General features: G+C 37.9%; 1 protein-coding gene across 2 annotated transcripts in view; it reads left to right on the plus strand.

The window, feature by feature from the left end:
• The window catches only part of snx29 (sorting nexin 29), a 255,528-nt gene that overhangs the window by 107,662 nt on the left and 123,568 nt on the right, over positions 1–24,298 (plus strand). For both annotated transcript variants that reach the window (XR_008631735.1, XM_020924162.2), the window contains exon 15: positions 6,444–6,550. Coding sequence is in view for 1 of the 2 variants with exons in the window: in XM_020924162.2 (XP_020779821.1) it covers positions 6,444–6,550 (107 nt within the window). In the remaining variant the exon portion in view is untranslated. The remainder of the gene's footprint in view (positions 1–6,443; positions 6,551–24,298) is intronic.

Raw genomic sequence — 24,298 nt, forward strand, 5'->3', positions numbered from 1 at the left:
TCAACTGCTTCAGAAGTTGCTCAGGGCACTTCAAAATGGCAAATTGTTCAATTAAATGCATGTTTGAATTAACTTAACCGAAAATGGATTTTTGTGAAAAAACCTCAAGGCACACTACTGTAGTGTTCCCAACACACTGGTTGAAAATGGTGTAAGCAGCTCCTGAGATCAAAATATGTCTGTTATCGTGACTGCAAAACATCAGACTGGTCTCTGAAAATTGTAAAAAGTAATTATAAACCCATAGCTGTGTAATTAGGATGATTGTAATGCATAAGGTATGTGAGGAATAATTTTGGACCATTGCAAACTAGTTCTGTTTTTCACATTTTTATATCTGTAAATAGGTACAGCACCTTGAAGTCAGACAATTTAAATTATGTACAGTACCGTATTTTCCGGACTGTAAGTCGCTCTGGAGTATAAGTCGCACCAGCCAAAAATGCATAATGAAGAAGAAAAAACATATATAAGTCGCACTTTTTGGGGAAAATTTATTTTATAAAATCAGAGACCAGGAACCAACATTTCATCTTGAAAGGCAAGTTATAGTAATAACAATAGCACAGAGAATAACAGGCTGAATAGGTGTTAATATGTTAATGTAACATATGAACAGTTATTCAGATAACTATAGTATAAACAACATCACATAAGTTTACCAAACTCTTGATTTTCACTCCAAATCTCTTAAATCCACTGAATTCTTCATCCTCTTCTGAGCAACTCCGCGACCTCTGGAGGTGAACGGAGCGCCGCTTCCTCTTCTGCATAGCTGTCATCAGACTCAGCATCAGCCTCAGTTAGAATCATTCCGGGATTTCTGAATCCCGACAGGATGGTTTTGGTTGTCATTGAAGTCCAGGCTTTGTTGATCCATCCAATGACTTCCAGAAAAGTTGCATGATGCATCCTCCTGGTTCCCCTGAAGCTGTGTTCTCCATCCCCGCTTTCCGCCAGTCCCTCATAAGTTTCTCACTCACTTCAAACTTTCTTTCTGCTGCTCAATTACTGTTTTTGGCTGAATATTTCACTACTTGCAGCAGGACAGCGGCTCTTTCTGCAGGAGACATGCGCAGTAAAAGGCGAAGTGACAGTGGTACACGAGTAATACGAATAGCAGATACTGGCAAGCCTTCACAACCCTAGAGCGCCCTCTCGCAGCTTCAGTGTGAAAATTTTAATATATAATTCGCAGAACCAACCAAGCCATGAAAAAAAGTGCGACTTAGTCCGAAAAATACGGTAATTGAACATACAATAATTACATGAAAAAATGTGATATAATATGTCAAAATTGGATCAGCATAAAATCGTTGTGTGTGCATTTAGACTCGATACTCAATTCCGATACTGAAAAAAAACAAAACGTACAAAAGCACTCTTTATTTGGACAATAGAATATGATTTTCAACACTAAATCTTAGAACTTACACCCCTCAATTGTCCATGTAGGTCCTGTGAACATAGCTTTTTTAGGATCAATATCTGCTCAAACGAGTCTCTAGTTCCAATGCTAGTTTTAGTATTGATTAGTATCTGATTTTTGATAGAACCCTAGTGACGCTACATACTCCAGACACAAAACAAGGCTGCCCATTATCTCCTCTTTTGTTTGTTCATTTAGCAAAGCTGCTCTCAGAAGCTTTAATATCACATTGGAAAACCCCAGCGTTTATCTCTCCGCCCCTCCTCTCTCTTTTGCTATCTTTTTTAAGTTATATTTTTTTCTCTCCGAGTGCACTGAAGGTGATAGAGCAGCGATAATTTGCTTCAGCAGAGGTGAAAAATCCCAGCCCTCCTCCTGACGCCCGCACACAAGCTCCCTGAAACCTGATTAGCCCGTGTTTATGTGCTAGCTAGCGCCGCCGTAATGACTTGAACCAGTTAGCTCGCTACACCGCCGCGCAAAAAGACAATAAGCTACATCTCAAAGAAAGTGGGGTAAAAGAAGTGAGCAGGGAGGCAGTTTGTTATCGGAGAAGCAATGCAATTCTGGCCATACTTTCTTGACTTTTATGAAGAACAAATAATGCATGCGAGAGGGTTGAATGAACTTCTAATATAGCCTAGCAAGATGGTTTAAAGTTTAGCGCGTATATTTGAAAGTTTGGTCTCTGTCAATACCTGTTTTGTTGAGGGGACAATGAGACAGAAATAGATCTAGTTTTCAAATTCTAAACAAAGTACTATGTCATAAAACCTGTTTGCAATTTTCTTATTTAGTTTTGGGAGAAGTCTGTCATTAGACATTCCAGAAGAATTCAGTTTCAAGTGGAACTAAACACTAAATCCACTTTTTTGTTGCTACTAAAGTGTGTATGTTGTTTTTTAATAGCATTATTTACTGTTCTTAGAAGGGGCGCACAGATACTGGTATTGGATATCGGCGCTGATATTGAAAGTTTTAGTGAACTGGATATCAGTCCCAAGATATTGGTCCAGCGATATCCAATTTTGGGACATAAATTGGTGTAATAAGACAGCTTACTTGTCTTACTTGTAATATTGGCCCAAAACACCCTGTAACACTAAACAAAGCAGGTTTGTAATTACTTTGTATCAGGGGTCATCAAACTAAGGCTTGCAGGCCCCTCAGCCCCCCACCACTTGAACTGGCCCTATGACACAATCCTCAAACATTGTCATGGCCTTTTTTTTTAAAAAATCACTTTTTGGCAAATAATAACCTCTGCATCTTGTAATTTGTTAGATTTTTTTCATAAAAAAAAAAAAAAAATTAAATAATTATTTACATATATTTGACAATTTGTCACCTTTTTGACATTGCTCGAGATCAGACAGTGACAGTCAACGCATGTGTAGAGTTCTGTAGTGCAGTTGAAGACAGCAAAATAGTGAGTGTTTAAGTACGGAAACCTGACAGAGAGTGTCGATTATTTTTTTGTTCAGTGTAAGGACTGTGCAGTTTGTCTGATATGTAAAGAAAGTGTGGGGGTTTTCAAAGAATATAATCTGTGTCACTAGGGTCATACGATTCTGTTATACAGCCTACCTAACCCCTGCCCCCATCACAGTCAAGAGCGATAATGTGGCCCCTCGAAAAATGTTTGGTGACCCCTGCTTTATATGATTAAAAAAGTTACAAAACTCTTTTGAATAAGTATTTCTCATATGCCATTTGTGTTTAAAGGGAATAAGTAATATTTTTAGTCTCTGGCCTGGTATCGGTTGACATCGGGTATCAGCAGATACTTGAAGACATAATATCGATATTGGTATCAGAACAGAAAAAGCTGGATCGATGCAACCCTGGTCATATGGCAGTTTTAGATCAAACTAGTAAATCTGCATCTTTCTGGTCAAGAACGCCTAAATCATAGTGTGTGCTGTCTTCAGAGGCCACTGCAATTTCAAGTGGTTGGTGACATCACAAAAGACTGCCATGATGTGTTTTGAATCAAAACACCCCCCTCCTCCCCTCACTCTCTTCTTTAGTCCACATGCGTTGAATGGTTTCGCAGCTCTATTTGAAATGTGGTTGTGGGTGGATTTTATGTATTTAGTCCCACTTAAACTAATAAAGTGAATTTGAATTTGTCTTGACTGGTTGGACAATGTGTGATTAGGTAGGTGGCTAGTTTGAACATTTTTGCAATAAAATGAAAATGCAAAGTATCACATTTTAGTTGGAATTATGGCTGCATAATTTTGTAAGAAAATGTCATTACAATTCTGCGCACACCCAGGAGCGGTAATATTGGAGAGTAGAATGAAATATGAACTGCTTAAACTAACAAGAATCTTCCAAAGAGGAGGTCCACACCAAAAATGAAATGTTAATCTTATTTTAAAGGTGCATTGTGTAACTTTTTTGGTGGAGGGTGAGTCAGATGTTTTTCTCCATGGATATGTTTTTTCTGGGACATTTCACTGTAGCACATTAAACCTTTGTACTGTATCTTTATGGAAACCAAAGTTACTGTCAGAATGTCTGTTTTTGTAGGTATTTTTGAGCAATAAAACCACATGCAATTGAATAAATGTCATACTGTGGAACATTCTAACCAGAGCAATGACATATCCATAGAAACAAGAAAGTGATGGAACCCCCAACCAAATATTTACACACCTTTAATATATGTATTTTAAAATAATTTGCTTTGGTTCAACTTTAAATAATTGGGTTGGGAAAAAGTATATACTCTGAACGCTTCCTCTTTTATAGTGGTTTAGCAAGTCTTTTTTCTCCATTAAAGAGTCTGTTTGGTTTGCAGAGGACTTTGTGGACCTAATCTATTACCGCCTTTGAGATTTGCTATAACGATTTAATTGTGATTAAATGTGCAGTCTTAAGTTTTAATTTACAGAGCATTGACACAAGTCCACCACACTCCAGAAACCATATTTGTAAACTTTTAATTGTTTAAGGAGGGGCTATTATGCTAAAAGTACTTTTCTACCATGTTATAACTTTGTTCCCTCATCAAAAACATGCTTGAAGAGGTTTTAGATGTCATCCATGCATGTTTGAGTAATCTAGTGATCTCTCCCGTGCTTTCCAAACTCTTTTTATAATATGAAAGCAATAGGAGCCACAGCTTATGTCTGCAATTTTCCATTAGTATGATACAAAACTATACACTACAACTTCACAAACCTGGTGCGAAGTGCAATAGATTCATTAGCATGGAGCAATAGATTCATTAGATTCATTAGGATGCACCCTGATTGTGTCTGGAGGGGACTGACTCTGAATGGGGAGTGACTTTGCATAGGGAGCAAGGGGAGTGGGGACCGCTAAAACAAAACTTATTTCGGTAACACTTTAGGCAGAGCTAACTAAGTAGTACTTGATTAATCAAACACTTATTAATGCTTATTAAGATTTCAGTGTATGCACAAAAACATCTATTGTGATCTCTACTACTGTAATGGGAAGCAACTAGTTAAAGGTTAGTACTTGCAAAATACAGCCTTAGACAAAAAGCATTTTACTATTACCTAGCTATTAATATGTGTTTCCCTTATTTCAACACATTATTTTAGATATGGCATTTTTAGAACAATGAAAGCAAGTAATGTGGTGATCTAAATATGTTATGTTAACATGTTAGGCCCATATTATGTCATTTTCGGATCTATGTTTTAATGTTGTTTTCTCATCACATACAGGGAGTTTTGTTTTGTTTCATTCACACGTTTAACGCACAAATCCAGCATGTTAAGGAGTTCTTCTCTCAACTAGAAAACTCTCTGTTCCACCTTGTGATGACATGTGGTAATACAGGAAGTGCTCCACTGAGCTTTTAAACTCTACACCTTCATGAGAAAATTTTAATTTAAACCCTGGAATTGCTAAACTCTACTGAACTAAAGGAAAAAACTACCACTACTACTACTACTACATGATGTCACATTTCCAGAGCTTTTTGAGCTTTGGAAATGAAGACAGACTAATAATAGAGGGTTAATCAGACGTGTGAATGAAACAAAACACAACTCCAGGTATGAAGAAAAAGAGGTAGAGCACTTCACTGGGTCGTAAAAGAGTACAAAATAGCAGTACAGGTGCTCTACGAGGGTTAAAACAGTAGCCTTTAAACAGAAAGTTGCCCTTACTGGAAAATGTAAACATGGTCTTTGCCCTGATGAAGACCATCTTACTGGTCAAAATGTGTTGGCATCCCTTCATGCAATAAAGGACTTTTAATATATTCAGTCGTCAACTCGAGTGTCTCGGGTTTGTATCTTGCCCATTTTTAACATTTTTCTGTAAGGGTAACTTTCTGTTTAAAGACAATTCCAGGTATGTTTTTGAGGAGGTAAGCAACATTATAACATGACTTAAAGCTCACAGCAATCAAGAGTTTATAATATAGGACCTTTAAACAAGAAATAAAACATGCAAGTACTTTATTATACTACTTATGATGTTCTATTTTTTTCTGCTTTAGTGTAAACCTTAATTTTTTACATATTCTTTTCCAAAGCTGCAAAACAATAAAAAACATCTATATTCTTTAGTTGTGTCTATACCCTCACACTTCTCAAACTTTTATAACCCACGGTATTTAAAACATTCCATATTTTCCCACTTAACAATCCAATATAGTACAGTTGACATATTTACTGTTTCATGTGTTCCCCCACGAGCTGCTCTTGCATGTTCTAATATGCCTGACTCGGCTGCATCTCTTTGTTTTATAAATTGAATAAAATGGGGGATTTATATTGTAGCGCTTGCCTGCTAATGTGTAAATTATATAGATGTGCTCCTTCTCCCCGCCAATGATTCTCCCGGAGTGAAAACAAAAGCATCAACTCCCTGCAGGTGTCAAAATGCTCCGCCGACGACTCCACTAGTGAATAATTAACAGGAACCCACGGCTGTTATAATTGGGTGTCACATTGTAGAAGGTTATTTTTTCACTATTGTATATGCGTGTGTAATTATATTGTGTGTTTTTTTGCACCCACAGCGCTGTCAGTGTTGCGGTCCAGTGAAGATGTGGCACCCGCTCCGCAGAACAAGTTCATAGGGGACATCGAGGAGCTGGCGGCGAGCTACGAACGCAAACTTATTGAGGTGAGGGGTCGCCAATGAAGTTGTTCTAAAGTAGCATTTGTTTACTGTCATATATGATAAGGATTATAAAACTGCATATTGGTAAGGCCACTATCTTTAAGAGAAACATTCACATTACTTTTGTTGCCTCATGAACAGATAGTATATTGTTGGGACTGATTCACTTTGTTCAGGAAGTTGTCATGGGCGTTGCTGGTATCTATGGCCTTTTTTCTTTCCATGAAAAAGAATGGAAGTAGTTCTTTAGTATTTTTGTAGATTAACCAGTCAATGAAGTCTTTGTTGACCAAAATGTGTACTTTGGTAGACCAACTGATCGGCAGGACATGTCTTTAGTTGACCTAGGATTTCTTTAGTTGACTACAAGCCTAATTCCTAATCCTAATTAATGAAATAACTGAATACATGTACCGAGATATGCATTCTGAATACTTTAACTATTTTGAGTAACTGTATTCCGGTACAGTTACTTTTCCATTTGGTAGTATTCAGAAATAGAATACAGTTACTTTTCTAAAATCAGAGGAATACATTGTGGTATTTGATTATGCAATTTAGGCCTGAAACTAAAATAATAGTCAAAGAAAAATAAACAACACTGCTCTTGTGGTGCCTGCACATGGATTGTTCCTTTTCTATTGGACCATGTATTGGAATATGTTAAAAAATACATTGTAATTCAGATTAGGGGTGTGCAAAAATATTGAAATATCGATATATCGTATCGTTGAATGTGATGTTACAGTATTGATATCATGGGCTGCTGTATTGATATGTCGCCAAGAGTATTTTTTGGTATACTGTACTAAATTATTTTGTTACAGCGCTACAGTTTTGTCGCTTGTTTACGGGAAGAAAACTTATTTATGCAACACATTTGATATTTTCACAGTTTTAATGATTAAAATGTTTGTGTTTCATATTCACTTTGCACAAGAAGTGGTTTAAGAAAGACTATTAGTATCACAGCCATCATTTAGCCTTTATTTTTTACTGAACTGTATCGAATTGATTTGAAATATATTGTATCGAAAGTGCACTCTATCGAGATATGTATCGTATCGTGGCCTATGTATCAAGATATGTATTGTATATCTGAACTTCTTAATGATATGCTGCCCTAATTCAGATATTCAGTATTCTGTAACTACAATTCTCTAATATATTTTCAAAATATTCTTCCCATCATTGTAAACCAAATATGCCAAATCAACTAATTGCGGGTCAATAGTAATTAAGCAGCACATAGTTGATCTGTTTGAGTTCATAGCACCGAAAACATATCTATTTAAAGTCAAAAACATTTTATTAGTACTTCCTAACAAGGTACCAAATATTGCAAATGATAGATATGATGTAACACACTCAGTTATAATATTTTCATATGAAAGCATGTCGATTGGCTCATGTGATTGCCTGAAACTTCGCTCTCTTCCTCATCCTCTGGAATTCTATTGACTGGACCCTTTTCAGATTAATAACAAGTAGAAAGACTGATAAAAAGCAGGGTTCAATTCAAAGTGCTACACATATCAATGCAGTGAGTGATACAGGTTAAGACAGTAGCAATCAGAGGTAAAAGTGAGTAGTGTTTTATTGCCACATTCATAAACATGCATTTAGAGTCCATCTTCCTCCATCAGCGTTCCCCTTGGGGACAATAAAAATCCATCTAAATTTCCTCCATGTCCTTACTTTTTTTTATCTTTTAATGAACTAGAAGCAATAACATTAAGACAGGGCATTTAACATTCTACATTCTGTGTTTGAAATAAGAGGAATGCAGAAAAAAAAAAAAAAAAACAAAGTGTGGTGTAGCAATAATTGACATAACGCAATGTAAAATAAACTAACCTGAGCCCCACTTCCTGTCCCCTCTCGTCTCAAGACAAAATGCACATTGTCTTTTATCATATTTGTCGTTTCTCAGCCTCTCGGGGACTATTTGTGGACCAATCGAAAGTCTTCACAAAGCTACAATTGTACTTGCTGTAGCTGCATTGATTCAAAACGCAGTATGTCCAATAGCCAGACTTTCTTCTTTTGACAAATATTGATCTGGGCGCATTCACAAGCTGGCTCATAATTGGAGATTGCGTGAGCTGTTGCCAGATAATGAAACCGCGGGGTGTATTCAGCGGGACGGACCAACATTTGAAGATGTTGTTGACAGAAGTTGTTTTGTAATTATTATTTACAACACTTTCTAGTGCTGGAAGAAGAAATGTCAGAGTTGTATTTCGCTGTGAGGAGGTGTGCATTAGCGGCTGCTTGTTTTCATGGATTTGTTTTTGTATTACCTGGAACGCTCCACAGTATGGCATTCAAGTTTTGATCTTGCATTTATTCAATTACAGGTGTTTGTATTGCTTAAAACTGTTAAAATAAATACATAACGCATTTTTCAGGGTTCCCAGGGTCATGGAAATCCTGGAAAAGTCATGGAATTTTAGTGTCTTTTTCATGCAACTACAGCGATCTGTTAAGTTATCATTAGGCTTTATGATGATTTCCGAACGTCTGTGCCTTTTGTTTAAAAGAGACGACAATAAATGCAAAATGACTGTATTTTAAAAGTTTAAAAAAATATAATACCTAACCATAAAGTGAGTGGAAAGGGTTAACAATTCATATTTAGCCCTAAAAGTATGCTCAATTCTACACATGTAGGGTGCTGTAAAGTTATGGAAAATTCACTTTAGGTCATGTCATGGAAAGGTTTTGAAATTTTGTCAGTGAAAAAGAGTGGAAACCCTGATTTTTACTCTAAGTGAAGTCACCTCTTTATAGAGCTAATCTATAACTTGACCCAGTAGCTTTTCTCCATAGTTAAACTAGTTTAAAGGGCCAATTTTCAATAGAATTATTTGGATAATTTCAGCCCTGGAATTACCAATCTCTACTGACCTAGCTTCACTTCACTTCATGACATCATAAGGTGGAACAGCAGAACATTTTGAGCTTTGGAGATGTAGACAGACAGTTTCTCAAACATGTGTGAATGAAACAAAACACAACTCTAGGTAAGTTTTTGAGGAGGTAACAACATTATAACATGGCTTGAAGATCAAAAAAGTCAATTTTGTATAATATTCAATTCAATTTAAGTTTATTTATATAGCACATTTAAAACAACTTCAGCTGAACAAAGTGCTTCACATACAAGTCAACAAAACAGAAGAAACAGTTGCATATACATATTTACAGATAACATGTGAAAACTACAATAAAAACACCAAGATAACCTGACTAGCCAGGGAGAAGAGGTGAGTTTTCAGTCTAGTAGGGATGTAACAGTAACCGAAATATTGTGATATCGTATCATCAAACGTTGTGGACTGTCACAATATAGCGAATTGCAAAATCCTTTCCTTAAATGCATTGTTTTATAGTAGCAACAGCTTATAAACATAGGGAACTACATATCCCATGATTCATTTCAGCAGACAACATGAAGTGATATGTTTTTTATTTGAATTCTTGTTAATTCACACCAAATTCTTGTCAGAGTATTTTAAAAGCAAAATAATCTAGGCCTCTCCAAATTATCACAATAAATATCGTACCGTGAGATGTATATCGTGATAATATTGTACCTAGAGATTTGGATATAGTTACATCACTACAGTCTGGTCTTAAACTGTGTTACAGACTGAGAGGATCTGACAGGAAGAGGAAGATTGTTCCACAGTCTGGGCGCTGCCACAGATAAAGGATATTTAAAGCCATGCTGTGGAATATTCTAGGCAAAGCAAGTCCATCTCTATGTAGATGAGCAGGTGGCTGAATAACTATTAAAAAGATGTAGTGAATCAATGGTGGCAGTAAAAGTTTGAGAACCAATGGTGTAGCGTAAAGCAGCTCTGAGTACAAGTCTCTTCATGTCCTAGCACCAATGTGTTAGTGGAATATGAACCATCTCACACTCTGAGGACCTCGGGAACTGGCCTCCTGCTGGTCAGACTAAACATCAGCATTTCAGTTTTCTTGAAGATGTGTGACAGGCCTCTGCTCTGACAATGTTTAAAGGGCCCATATTCTGCTATTTTCTGATCTATGTTATAACATCTGATAATTACAGACTGATTATAAAGGATTACTTAAACATGTGTGAATGAAACAAAACACAACTCCAGGTCTGTTTTTAATGAGGGTTGAGATAACAACATTCTAACATGGCTTAAAGCTCACAAGAGTAAGTTTTTTGAAATATAGCACCTTTAAATCTACACTCAAAACAGTTCTGTTCAGCTGAGGTTTTTATTCTGCACTCTTCTCTTTTAAACTCAATATTATGATGATTATTTATGTTTTTATTAACCTCTTTGTTTGTATTGCAATTTTAATGAGCCCTTCTTGTTCAGTAAAGCACTTTGAATTACTTTGTGTACGAAATACTCTTTGCAAATTTGTCTCGCCTGTATTAAATCAAGACACAGTAAATAATAAAAAGTAGCTCCTGCCCAAAACTTGCATTCTAAGTCCATTCAGCATGAAGAGGTTAGATACGAGGAAGTCATTTAATAAGTGCATCTTCATAAATATTCCAACTACCACTTTACGGTTAATTTCACATAACTGCACTTATTTATGCGCATGTATGTACCATGAATACTTAATGGCATTTACTAATTCATACCTCCATTTTCTTGGGCTTTCCCCCAATCCCACGGGGCTGCTCCATATAGGCTTAACCCTGGTCCCCTGCCAGTTTAGGGCACTTTGTCCAAACAAGTATGGTCATGGAGAAAGCGACTTGGGTTTGCTTGTGTTCCTGTGTGATAAGTAACAGGTTGTGAAGCAGAGAAAGGAAGAGTGGTGGGGTAGAAAATGCAGGAGCCGGGGCCATGTTACGGTCCAGGGGCCATCAGCGGAGAGTGCAGAGACAGGTGAGGCGTAGTTTTATCACTATAGAACAGCTCTGATCATGGCGTTTCTCTTGGTATATTTCAGAAAAACGCTTTTTATAGGTAGAAAAATTGTTGAGATATGGGCTTGTTTGTGTAAGAGTTGAGGTTGTCTTAGGGGGTTGGGCTCAAAGTTCAGTATTTTGGGTGTTTTAGGTGACAGTGGCTCGGTGGTTAGAGCACAAAGTTTAGAGATCGACCAATGTGTTTTGTTCATGACAGATGATTCAGATGTGTTGTATTAGTGTAAACATTAAAAACATACCTGGGGTTGTGTTTTGTTTCATTCACACACGTTTAACACACGAGCCCTGCATATTTAGGCTGAGTTCTTCTCTCAAACATAAAACACGCCACCTTCCACCTTGTGATGTCATGCGGCAATACAGAAAGTGCTTTACTGTGTTTTTGTGTTTCTCCACACACCTTCACCAGAATCATTTGGATCATTTCAACTCTGGAATTGCCAATCTCTGCTGAACTAAACGTAATAGGTATCTTTTAACTTGAAAACTAGAAAAGGTGGAACAGAGCATTTTGAACTTTGGAGTGGACAGCCCAGTAATGCAGTCTATACGTGTGAATGAAACAAAACACAACTGCAGGTATGTTTTTGATGAGGTAACAACATTATAATGTGACTTAAAGCTCATAAGAATCCATTACATGTAAAATAAAACTCTCCCACTGCCCATTTTTCCCATAAACCAAAGGATAGTGGTCTAGTGACGTTTTATAGTTTTATCTCGTTGCACTGAAGTGTTCAAATAACACTTTACACGTATTCGTTAGGCAGCTGATCGACCAAAATGAAATTATCGGTCTGTGCTGGAGATTTAAGGCCAATAACTGATGTGCTAAAAAGTTCAAATATTGGCCCGATATATCTCTAGCACAGCCACAGTCACAGTTAAAGTCTTTGGGTAGAATATCAAGTGTAAAACATACAGTACAACTTTAAAAGCCCCTGTGCCTTGTAACGCGCACATGATTTACGGAAGACATTATAAATAGAATAAATACACATTATAACACCTGTCTGAACAGACGTATCAGAAACTACACAGTCATTCATTACACACAAAATGGCTTTTCACAGTAATGATAAACTAGGAAAGGGGACTTAAGATTTCCTAAGCTGGAGTGTTGTGAGAGCAGCACAGAGTGGACTCTGATCTCGTCCAAGGAAGTCCTATCATGTCCAAATACATGAGAGCTGTGAGACTGTATCAAAGCATCTAGATCTTTCACCTCCATCTGCAGGGAGCTACAGCAATCACTTTACTCAGGGATCCTGAGAAGTGTCTCTGCTTCAGCTGCAGAGCCATGTCCATGTGCCAAAATCCTAAAAAAGATCCCTCGTGATTCTAGGACCTGGCCTTTCACAGGATGATTGCTACTCCCATGACAAATTCAAACTTCTAAAATTGATGAGGTTGGATTCCCACTTGGCCCAAGTTCTGCCATTGTTTCCTTAGGCAAGACCGTTGACCCACATCACCTAGAATGAAAATGGTGTGGTGAGTGATTGGTGGCAGGAGGGGCCAATGGCTAGAATAGTAATTTCCCACCACTGAGTACGGAGTGAAAGGATAACTATAGTGTAGTGTTGTGAGATTATTTCATTACAAGCTTTTCTATGGTAAGAGTAAGTATCGGCTCTAAAAATTTAGCTCCCATTTGTGCTCAGTCCTTTATTTTATTTTATTTTACCTGCTTATAGAGAGGTGTACGGCGTTTAAAAACTCAGTGGTGCACTTCCTGTATTACCACATGACATCACAAGGTGGAACAGAAACAACATGACAACATAGATAAGAAAATAGTGCAGTATGGGCCCTGTAATGCCATACTTTAGGACATTTCAAAGCAATGAATATCGCAGTAGAAACAAACTAATAGCAAACCCCCTCCAGAAAAGTGACACAGAACACCTTTAATAACACTGATCCTTCAAAAATTTTAGCCATTTTTAGTTTTAGCCTTTTTAAAATTTTCTAAGTAGAACAAGTCTAAGTCCTGCCTGTTGTCTGTTATTGAGCGTGTACCTCTCAGGTTTAGTCACTCTTCCGTGGTGCTGAGTGACAAACTTGTAGCTGTCAGATGCTCAGATGCTTTTCACTTGTCTTGTCTTGAAAGCCGAGACAAAAGCCCCCATCCGGACGTATTGATTTTTGAAAATGTCACTCGCCTCCTTGTTGGGTGCAAACAGGCCAGGTGCACTATAAATATTACAACAGGTATAAAGCTTTTAAACCTTCCTATTCAAGATTTAATTAAATCAGTTTACATGACAAAAAATCTTGGATATTTTTCCCAGCACATTTTATATAAGACGTAATAATGTTTTTAATGATGTACTATGTAACATCTGAGGTACCTGGAGATATTATTTGTTTTCCTGGAATATTCCATAGCAGGGCATTAAACATCTCTCTTGCATCTGTTCAGTGTTTTATATCTCAAAAGTACCTTAAAAAACCTGAATTCTTACCATATGCAAGCTTGCTTCTCCACCAGAAAAGTTACACAGTGCTTCTTTAACTCTAGATTTTTCTGTCCCATAGGCTTCTGTAAATAGGGAAGGGTGAAGATATAGTATTGGGGTGAAGAGTGAAGAGAGACATTTAGCAAATGTTTGAAGTCATCTCATTCAAATCTCATTTAAAGTGCCAATTAATGAACCAAAATAGACCTAAGACTACGTTCACACTGCAGGGTTTAATGCTCAATTTGGATTTTTTTGTGAAATCCGATTTTTTTGCGAGGTCGTTCACATTTCCAATTAAATGCGACTTGTATGTGATCTCCAGTGTGAACTTTAAATGCCCCAAAAGTGTCCTGCATGAGCACTGGAGTCACGACAGAGAGCGCGCTCGTGGACACGCTGATGTAATGGAGACAGAACAAGTACAGCTTATTTGTTTTAAAGAGGAGACTGAGAAGGAGAAGGATGAGGTTTTTGGCCATGGCGTTTTGTGGGGCAGTGGCAGCAACGTTTGTAGAAATGAACCTGTGGGTGTGGAGTCGCAGCCAAAAGTAGTGGGATGTGTTTCGCTACTTCACTGACAACGGAGTTCAGACAAAATTGTCATCGAAGAACGTCAGGGTACATTTGTAACGTGTAGGTGGGATGAATGTGACCTGACCTTTCAGACTGAAGTCGCATGTCAAAAGATCTGATACGTATCGGTTTTAGGAGCACATATCCAAGTGGCATGGGTCGCATTTTAAAAAATCGGATCTGTGTTGTTCAGACTGTCATTAAAAGATCAGATACAGGTCACACAGGGGTGAAAAAATCTGATTTGGGTCACTTCAGGCTGCAGTCTGAATGTAGCCTAAGAGGTTGTGTACTCCATATTTCATTTCATTAAAATATTTGTTTATGTTCAAGAAGTTAATATTGGACATAATTTAATTAGATCAAAGAAATTTTAATTCAAAACCGAGATTGTTTAATTTTATTGCTTCGCTGTAATTAAAAATAATTTTGAGTTAAATGAAATCTGGACATAAATCTGTGTAGTCAGTAGGTAGGCATTTGTCCCAGAAGGCCTTGAACCACAGTTTGAAAACCCTCCTCACAATGTTACTGCCTATAATTCTTAAATTGACGTACACATTTACCATACAGTGATGCTAACTGGACGCTCTGCTCTGTCTGAAGCTTTGATTTGTATTGTCAGATTGTGTCAGAAAATAAATTTAGTTGGAACTACAACAGTTTTTCAGTTAGTCACCTTTTTGGCTGAAAATCAAACCCCTGAAAACACTCGTATTGGTGACAGACTCCTGAAAATGTGTTGTTTGAATCTGTTATGTGTTTTTTCTTGAGATCTTAAATCTGACTATTTGTTTGCTTATGTGCGCATTGTGTCACCATTGTAACTGTTGAACATTCCACCATATAGAAACACGTAGAACACCCCTGGCTCGATGTCTGCAAAGTTTCAATCGACTACATTCTACTTTCGCCCATTACTGCAAGTTCCAAAATTGTGCATAACATCACATAACACGGACCCCACATGATCTCAGCTGGTTATGCAGAAACCTACCTGGCATTGATTTTCTGTGTGGCGCGATAAGGGCCAGGCTAGACTTGTCATATAACGCGTTTTTTATCATAGCTAACTCCCGCGGTTACCCAGCATTTAACAAGCCAGCATGCCCACCACCGCTCTGCTTTTTACTCACCGCGACTGGGGTCCAACGGTGTACAACGGCCATGCTCTGAACAGGTTTTCCATTAGGAGTAGTTCACCGGTGCAAAATAAATGAGTCAGGCAGATCTAGTCAAAGCGAAGTGACAAAAGATAATGCCATAGTTGCTTATTCAATAATCCATTAGCCGGTGAGAATAAGTGAAAAAGATAGGTAGCTTTGAAAAACAGGTCTATAAAAAGTCTTTGTAAGGTTTTCCATTCGCTTTGTATAGCCTCGTTTTGTTACGTTTAGGCTAGAATTTCATAGGCTACCTGCTTGTTGCCGTGGAGATGGATAGGTTTAAATTAATGTCATACTGTGAAACATGCCAGGCAAAGAAATAGTGTCGTGGAAACAAGCTGGTAGCAAACCCAACTCTTGAAAAATTATGCATGATATTTTAACATTTAGGAGCAGTTAAACTAAGATTGGACGCTCTGTAAAGAATATCAATTTTTTATTTGTGTACTGAAATATGTACTGACAAAATATTCAAGAATCAATGGTAGGGGTGTAACAATAAATGGAATATCATGATATCGTATGCTCACAATATTAAGAATTACAAGTCTCTTTGCTTAAATTAAGAGTTATGGTGCAGCAATACCTAAAAAAAAAAGGCAGAGGGAACTACATAGACCATGATCCTTTGCTCCATTTCAGTGTAGACTACATGAAGAAATAACAGTTCTAAGCACTTTTAAGTCTTAGTTCTTTGGATTAAGTCTTGTCAATGCATTTTAAGAGGGAAAAGTAGCATATTAACAGTTTTGTTAACCCCTGCAAAATACTGCGATAAATATCGTACCGTGAGATGTATATCCTGAAAATATTGTACCAAGAGATTTGGATATTGTTACATTCCTAATCGTGAGCCTTCCCACCATATTGTGAAGTTTCCCACAATATCACAATAAATATCAAACTGCGAGGTTCATACCGTGACAAGATCATATCATGAGACTTAGATATTGTTACACCCCTAATCAATGGTAAAGGTTCATTTTGTCTTCAGTTTTAAACTTTTTCAAACCTGAGAGTTTGTTTAGCTGCTTTACTTCTTGTATCTTCCTCAGAAGTGTCACATGATGGTATAGTAATGTGTCTTATAGGCTGCTGTACTTGTTTTTTTTCAGAAATTAGTGGAGCTTACTACTACGGCTGAATGATATGTCCACGATATAGCAAAATATATGTTGATATATTTTGCTATATATATCTCGATATCTAAACAGGAAAAATAACCCTTCAAAAACTCCTGCAAAAACAAATCTGCCAAATTCCACAAGGTCTTTTTAAATATCGAGATAACGCCCACCACTACCCCCACAGTCTGATGCCTTCTCCATGACTGCATCCCATGTGTGTGATGAGGTGTACGCTCCCTCGTCACGATTTGTTTTGATGTTCACCAAAAAGAGTGTAAAAAAGAAATAGCCAACAGACAAGAGCAATAAAAGAACAAGCAAAGCAGGAAAATCTGAAATCAGGCATATACGACAACTGTAAGAGACAAAACCACATCATGGACTGGAACAAATTTCCTCTTTGGCTCAGAAAGGCCATCAAGATCGACAAAAAGCCAGATCCAGGGAGCATGAACCGAGACGAGGGAGCATACACCTTATCACACACGGGACGCAGTTGTAGAGAAGGCGTCAGACATTTTACCATCAAATGTTACACAACCATTGAGTACAGACCATCAAAGTACTAGTCAAACCTTGCTATTTTATGCCATGCTCAATCTAGTTTACAAGTTTTTAAGCCAGATGCCCCTCCTTGTGGCATACTGTGGATGAACTGTCTTACCCGGCGGCACAGTTTCAAGCCAGCTATCTGATTGGCGAACAGTTTCCAATCTGTCTTTAGTTTGATTTCACCCTAATAATATTGTCCAGCATGACGAGCTGTATGTAATTAGTAGTACCAATAGCCACCTCATCAATTTTTATCTATTCCTTCCCAATTCAAACTACACTGCATAATATGTGTTTTCCATTAGCGTTCTACTGCTGTATTGACGAGACATACACTGACTAATTGTTTAGATTAATCTGGGTCAAAACTAGCAAGATCAGGGATTCCTGCTTTGATCCATACTCTCATTAATTATCCGCAAACAACACGGAAAACAAGAAAAGCAATTATTACGAGACTCAGAACCTTTCTCCAGTTAAGATCAGTCGTAATAATCGCAGGCAGGTTGTTGTGATGCTAGTCAATGAGAATGCCCAAAACACTTCATTATGCGTTTTGAGGCGGATCTGCTTTGAAATACAAACGCTAGCCTTGCCTTTTAAAAGTGTCCTTTGTGGAAATTATTTTGGGGCAAGATTCAATTTCATGAAGCGCTGTAATGCGACTGAAAAGAAAAGTCTTAAATTAGATGATTTTTCAGGTATCTTTTAAAATTTGAAGCTGAATTATTATAATTTTTTTCAGTTCGAATAAAGGTGTTTTTAATGGGGATTTTTTCCCACCAATTTATTTCTGGAGTGTTACAAAGTAAAAGGAACATAAACTGCATAAGATATGAGTGAGTATGAGTGACATGAGGGTTTTCTAATTAAAGTTGTAACATATTTAATAATAATTTACAGTTTTATTGCGCAAAAATACATTAAAAAACATGCATTCATATTGTGAGCGAGGTCGTCTTTGCACAGATGTGACCTGTAACTTGGCTTGGTGGCGTCACCTGCTTGTCTTCATCGTCATAGAAACGTTTAATGCCGTAGCGTGAAACATTCCCAAGAAAGCAAAAATGTCTTAATAACATATGGACCCTCTACCACAAAAGTTGAACATAGTGCGAATTTGAGTGCTTGCTAAAGAAAAGGGGATGGATAAATAAATAAACAGCTAGACAGACAGATGGATAGATTGATAATAAAAATAAAATAAATACATTCTGGTTGGTGGGGGGTGAACACACTGTGCCACTTCCAGGATTTGTGTTAAACGTGTGAATGAAACAAAACACAACTCCAGGTGTGTTTGTGATGAGGAAACAACATTATGACATAGATTAGAATATACTGCACTTTAGGCCCTTTAAGGCTTATTCTTTTTTATCGATAATATATTTTTTACAGTAGATTTTCACTTTTTTTTTAACAAGTAAACTTGATTAAGTGTGTTCCGCTATAGAAGGTAGAGATTTCTTAGTGCAGTGGAGGAGAGTGTGTGAAGTGCAGGGTGGTGAAGGAGATCTGAAGAGGCGCTCTGATGTTTCAAAGTGGCTAAAGCACCTAACTTGATTAACTGTAGTCTTTGTAAGCTACCCGGACTTCACAGTAGCTCAGCGCCGCTAAGCCTGTGAGTCAGTCAGGGCCCGATTCACATGCATAATCTGCACATATGCATGCAGCCAGCACGAGGAGGATTGTGAAGAGGGAGACGGGCTTTATTTGAGATATGATACATGGTGAAAAGCAGCGTACAATAGCAAATATATATTGAATTCTATAGTAACAATGGGATATGGGACCAAGATAGGAGGGAAGAGTTTCAGTGTTACAACAGCAAGGTGCAAAGCAATACAAAAAAATAGACCTTAAATCTAAAAGTTGAAAATACACATTGAATAAGATACTGTTAACAATTGTGTCCACAGTAACAGAGCATCTTTTCCCAGGTACAGTTAATGCTATACTGGGGAAAATTCAGTGCTAAGCAATAGCATCGCCATGGAGACAAGCAGAAAAGTAACGTCCACTTCTAAGTTGGTTACGATGATGCTGGTGTGAGTGTCTTGTTAACTTAAAATATACAGACCAGTCCTCCAGCTAGGTACTCCAGACCATGAAACTAGCTCAGTGTCTGGAGATGACTTAGATGTATTTTTTTTTGCCTGTAGGAATCGTTTGATTGGCTGAGGATGGAGCCAATGACACCTACAGATGCAGCACAGTCTGACGAGTAGAGTGTGACAAAAAACTCAATCTCATCTAAAAATGACTTGGGCAGCTGTGCTATGAGGCCGGTGTTACAACACTGAACTTAATACTCTTCAGTGATATGTTACGTACATAAAAAGTAACCTTGCCAGCAAGTTGAAGTCTAATGATTTTTGTGGTTCACAAACTCTGGAGCATCGATCTTGTTTGGCTCCAGCTGTAGCGTTCATTTGTGCTAGGTCTCCCACCACTGGTGGAGACTGACCAATCACAGAGCAGCATTGTGGTTTGGGTGGAAGCCAGCGCCAATGAACCAAATCAAACAAATGTACTTCGACCCATGTGAATATGTCTGTGCTTTTCACTCCTCTGGATTTAACAGCGAATTAAGTTTGATTTTTCATCTTGTTCCTCTGCTGTGACACTTCGGCCAATCAACATGAAGTATCTGTTTTAATGCTCAGATCATTGTTTCTGATGGCTTTCAGTGAGAGTCATCCCAGATCGATGTGCATATGAAATTGTTAAATATTTATAAAATTGCTTTCCAAATTTAAAACTTGTACCTAACCTTCGTAAAAATGCTCTCCCTCCTTCTCAAACTCTCTTGTCAGTGTACATTACACTTTGGGTGAGTGGAAGTGACTCCTTTTAGATGTAACCTAATCTTAATCTGTCCAACTACGTCTGGCGCGAACATGCAGTACACGACTCAGCTGTGGTTCATGCGGCTGACGAAACCGTCTCTGATGTAGTCACAGACACCGTACTTAGACTCTCTCCAAGTCCACATCACCGCAGACGTGTGATCCTGGCTCCGCTCACAAAGCGCCGCACCACATTTAGTCTTTTCGTCCGCCGTCCTATTCGTGGTGTTTTCGATTGGTCCATCTGCGTCTCTCCTACCATCCCACTTCATCTTGGTGTAGTGTTTTTTTGCGAGGCTTCAGAGTGGACGGGCAGCTTGTGATGTCTATATCAGTCCTGTTTTTTTTTTTTTTCTCTCTCTCGCTGTTTTTCTGTCTCTCAGTCTGGGGGCTTCCTGTTTGTAGCAGCTGGCTTTGAATGACTCACAGACAGGAGCAGAAAGAGGAACAGGCTGCGTATAGGTTTACAAGAGTGTGTGTGCCTGTGTGTGTGTGTGTGTGTGTGTGTGTGTGTGTGTGTGTGTGTGTGTGTGTGTGTGTGTGTGTGTGTGTGTGTGTGTGTGTGTGTGGAGGCTGTGTTGGAGTTCACTTGGATGTATAGTGATGGTAGTGCTACACCGTATGTCATGATGATTTTTTAATGTTCAGTATTATGCAACAAATTCTGTATATATACACCAGTCAGTCAGTTTGGGCACACTTTCTCATTCACTCAAGTTTTTTTGTTTATATTTACCACCCTTTGCCTTGTTGACATTGCTGCACCTAAAATGGTTTTCACTTCAGAGGTGTGCCTTGTCATTGTCCATTAGTGGAATGCCAAGAGTGCAAAGCAGTGATCAAGCAAAGCGTAAAAGCTACAAACCATCTCAAAAATTAGAATATCCAGATCCAAATCCACTTTATTTCTATAGCACATTTTACAAACAAAGCAGTTTACAAAGTGATGCACAGAGATCATAAAACGAAGACAACAAAAAGGTAAATTGCTAAAATTTGGTCATACCAGTCCTAAAACAATAAAACCAGTAAATCAAATAAAACTAAGACCATGAAAATCATAAAATAACAGTAATTAATTTAAATAAATAAATAATAAAATTAAATAAATAAATAAAAGACACAGAGGATCACATAGGACCAACTCTGTGTTAAAAGCAAGAGAATAAAAGTGGGTCTTAAGATGAGATTTAAAACACTTCACTGTGGGGGCTTTTTGGATGTGGGGGAGGGCAGAGTGTTCCAGAGCTTAGGGCCGGCCACAGAGAAGGCCCTGTCCCCCCAGTTTTAAGTCTCGCCTTAGGCACCATGAACTGAAGCTGGCTCTCGTACTGTACTGAGATGTACTGTAGGGCCAGTCCAAGCTTTAAAAACAAACAATAAAATCTTAAAATCAACTCTAAAACAAATTGAAAGCCTGTGCAACGTCGCTAAAATTGAGGTAATGTGCTCATGAATATTATGAAAAAGTTCAGTATAAGTCAAATCCAAATATTCTATACCTGAGCTTTCATGACTCTTGATGCGGTAATTCATGCCAAAGGAGAAACAACCAGACTGACAGATCAAGACTGACATTTCTGTTTGAAATATCCTTTTTGATTGATCTTATGTAATAATCAAATTTTCTGAGACGCTGAATTTTGGCTTTCCATTATCTGTAAGCTATAATTGTCAAAATGTCAAGAAATAAAGGCTTGAAAGCTTCACTCTATGTGTCATGAGTCTATATAATATATGGGTTTGACTTTCTGAAATGAGTGATGTGAGATAGTTTCCTGAACAATCTAAAATCTAGGACCTGCTTTGAGTTGTTTTCTTCTATGATGTGTGATCCTTGTTTTGGGTGCAAAAGCTCCTGGGTTCAGTTCTCGGGCGAGCCCCATTTGTCACGAACTCGCTCAAGGTGCGGACAAAATGGAGTCCAATTTGTTTTAACAAGAACACCTTACCTGACCAGCCAGAACCACACACTTTGACAAAACATTACAAAAAAGAGTGGATTTGAAACCGTGTCCTGTCGCCCTGATTTTAGAGGCTGTGATTGACAGGCGTGTTAACCAATCAGAGAGACACATGCCCCATTCGAGTCAAAAAACAAACAAACATGGCTGTTTACAAGGGATGTAACAATACCCAAATCTTACGGTACAATATTATCACAATATGCATCTCATGGTACGATATTTATTGCGATTTATTTTGAAGAGGCAAATAGAATTGTAGATGGAACTCTTTTTTGCTTTTAAAATACCTTGACAAGATTTTGGTATGAATTATTTTCATCATAATCCCATGAATTCAAGTAAAAAACATATATCTTCATGTTGTCTGCGCTGAAATGAATCATGGGTTATGTAGTTTCCGATGTTCATAAGCTTTTGCTACTATAAAACCATGCATTTAAACAAAGGTAGTTGTAATTCCATATATTGTGACAGTCCACGATATTATTGTGAGACTTTTGACGATACAATATCACAATATTTCAGTTATTGTTACATCTCTACTGGTTAAACAACATAAATTACTGAGAAACAGTGCAGATTTTTATAGAACCAACAATGAAAGCACAAATTGATTACTTATCTCAGGTAAAAGAAGTTATATTTTCTATTCTGAATGTTACAAGAATTTTGTCCAGTCCTTCAACTGAATAAATGCAACGTGAATACATTTAATACCGTACTATGGAACATTCTAGACAAAGCAATAACATCGACATGGATACAAGCAGAGTATTTTTAAATTTTCAGTTTTGCCAACTCTACAAGACCCTTTACTTTTCTGCTTACAAGAACGCAGTCTATATTTTTAGGACTCTCAACTTTCTTTTACCCATATTTCCACATTTTCAGTTCCAGCACACAGGTGGCTCTCCCAGTGACCCACTTCGATCGTCCCCATTCATTGTACAAGTCTTTATTAAGCTCATTAGTTTTGGGTCATCCGTAACACTGCTGCTCCACTTGCCCCCATCTCGAATCAGTTTTTCTTTTTTTATTCCAGGTCTTGAGGCACAGCCAGGTTTTTCTCGGCCTTTTGATTGAGGCCAGGTCCTCGCGGCGCGCTTCAGATTCGATCATAAACCAGGAGAGATGAGAGCCAGTGCCACAAAGAGATTCTGTAAAGATGGCGGTGGGAGGTGGAGAGGGAGGAGGGGAGGGGGTTGTTTGGTCGGTGAAAGGCTATGTGGAGAAATGTATTCAGTCAAATGCAGCGGTATACCTGATACTGGAGTCATGAAAAAGAGAGCTATACTGTATATGAAAGACAAGATGTAACAAAACCAAAACCAACCAACAAAAATCAAAATGACAAAAAATACTTCAAAGTGAGATGGCAACAAATGTCTGGAACATTAAATCTGTATTGTGCAACTTTACTTTTTGAGGCCCCGATTCTTGCTTGCCTCCATGCAATGTTATTATTTGTCTGGGATGTTCCACAGTTTGTCATTAAGCTCATCTGTCTCCACGGAGAAAAGCACGTGAGGCCACCAAGCCAAGTTACAGGTCAAATCTGAGTTTTTTTTTTAAGATTTCATTGCATTATGGAGAAATAAAATCACCTGTAATTGTTTAAATGCAAGATGGACACATTTAATGCCATACCGTGGCAGATTCCAAAGCAAATCTGTGCAGTTTCTATGAATTCAAGCAGGTAGCCGCCCCTCCACCTAAAAGATACACAGTGCACCCTTAAAGAGGAAAAAAAACATTATAACATTGCATCTTTTTTTTTGACTTTTGCTTTTTGCTACTAAACTGTGTATGGTGTTTGAATAGCATTATCTACTGTTCCTAGGCCTTTTTTTTTTTTTAAAGCAATTTATGTGCAAACTCCAATTGATAAATGTGCTGGTTTGCTAGCCAGGCTGGCGCCACCTAGTACCTCCAGCGACTAGGTCAGCAATCAGAATACACTAGACAGTTTCCAAGAACCCCGAAGTTCTAGACCGTGCACCGGCCAATCAGTGAAAAGCTGTTAAGCGCCTGTCTGGGTCCCTTTTGTGGTAAACAGTGAACAAAGTGGTCGACATGGATGTAGACGAAACCATACGTTCTGTGTTGGCAACGATTC

Source organism: Boleophthalmus pectinirostris, unplaced genomic scaffold (genome assembly GCF_026225935.1).
Source record: "Boleophthalmus pectinirostris isolate CB_2022bp ecotype Guang Dong unplaced genomic scaffold, ASM2622593v1 HiC_scaffold_14, whole genome shotgun sequence".
Taxonomy (NCBI): domain Eukaryota; kingdom Metazoa; phylum Chordata; class Actinopteri; order Gobiiformes; family Gobiidae; genus Boleophthalmus; species Boleophthalmus pectinirostris.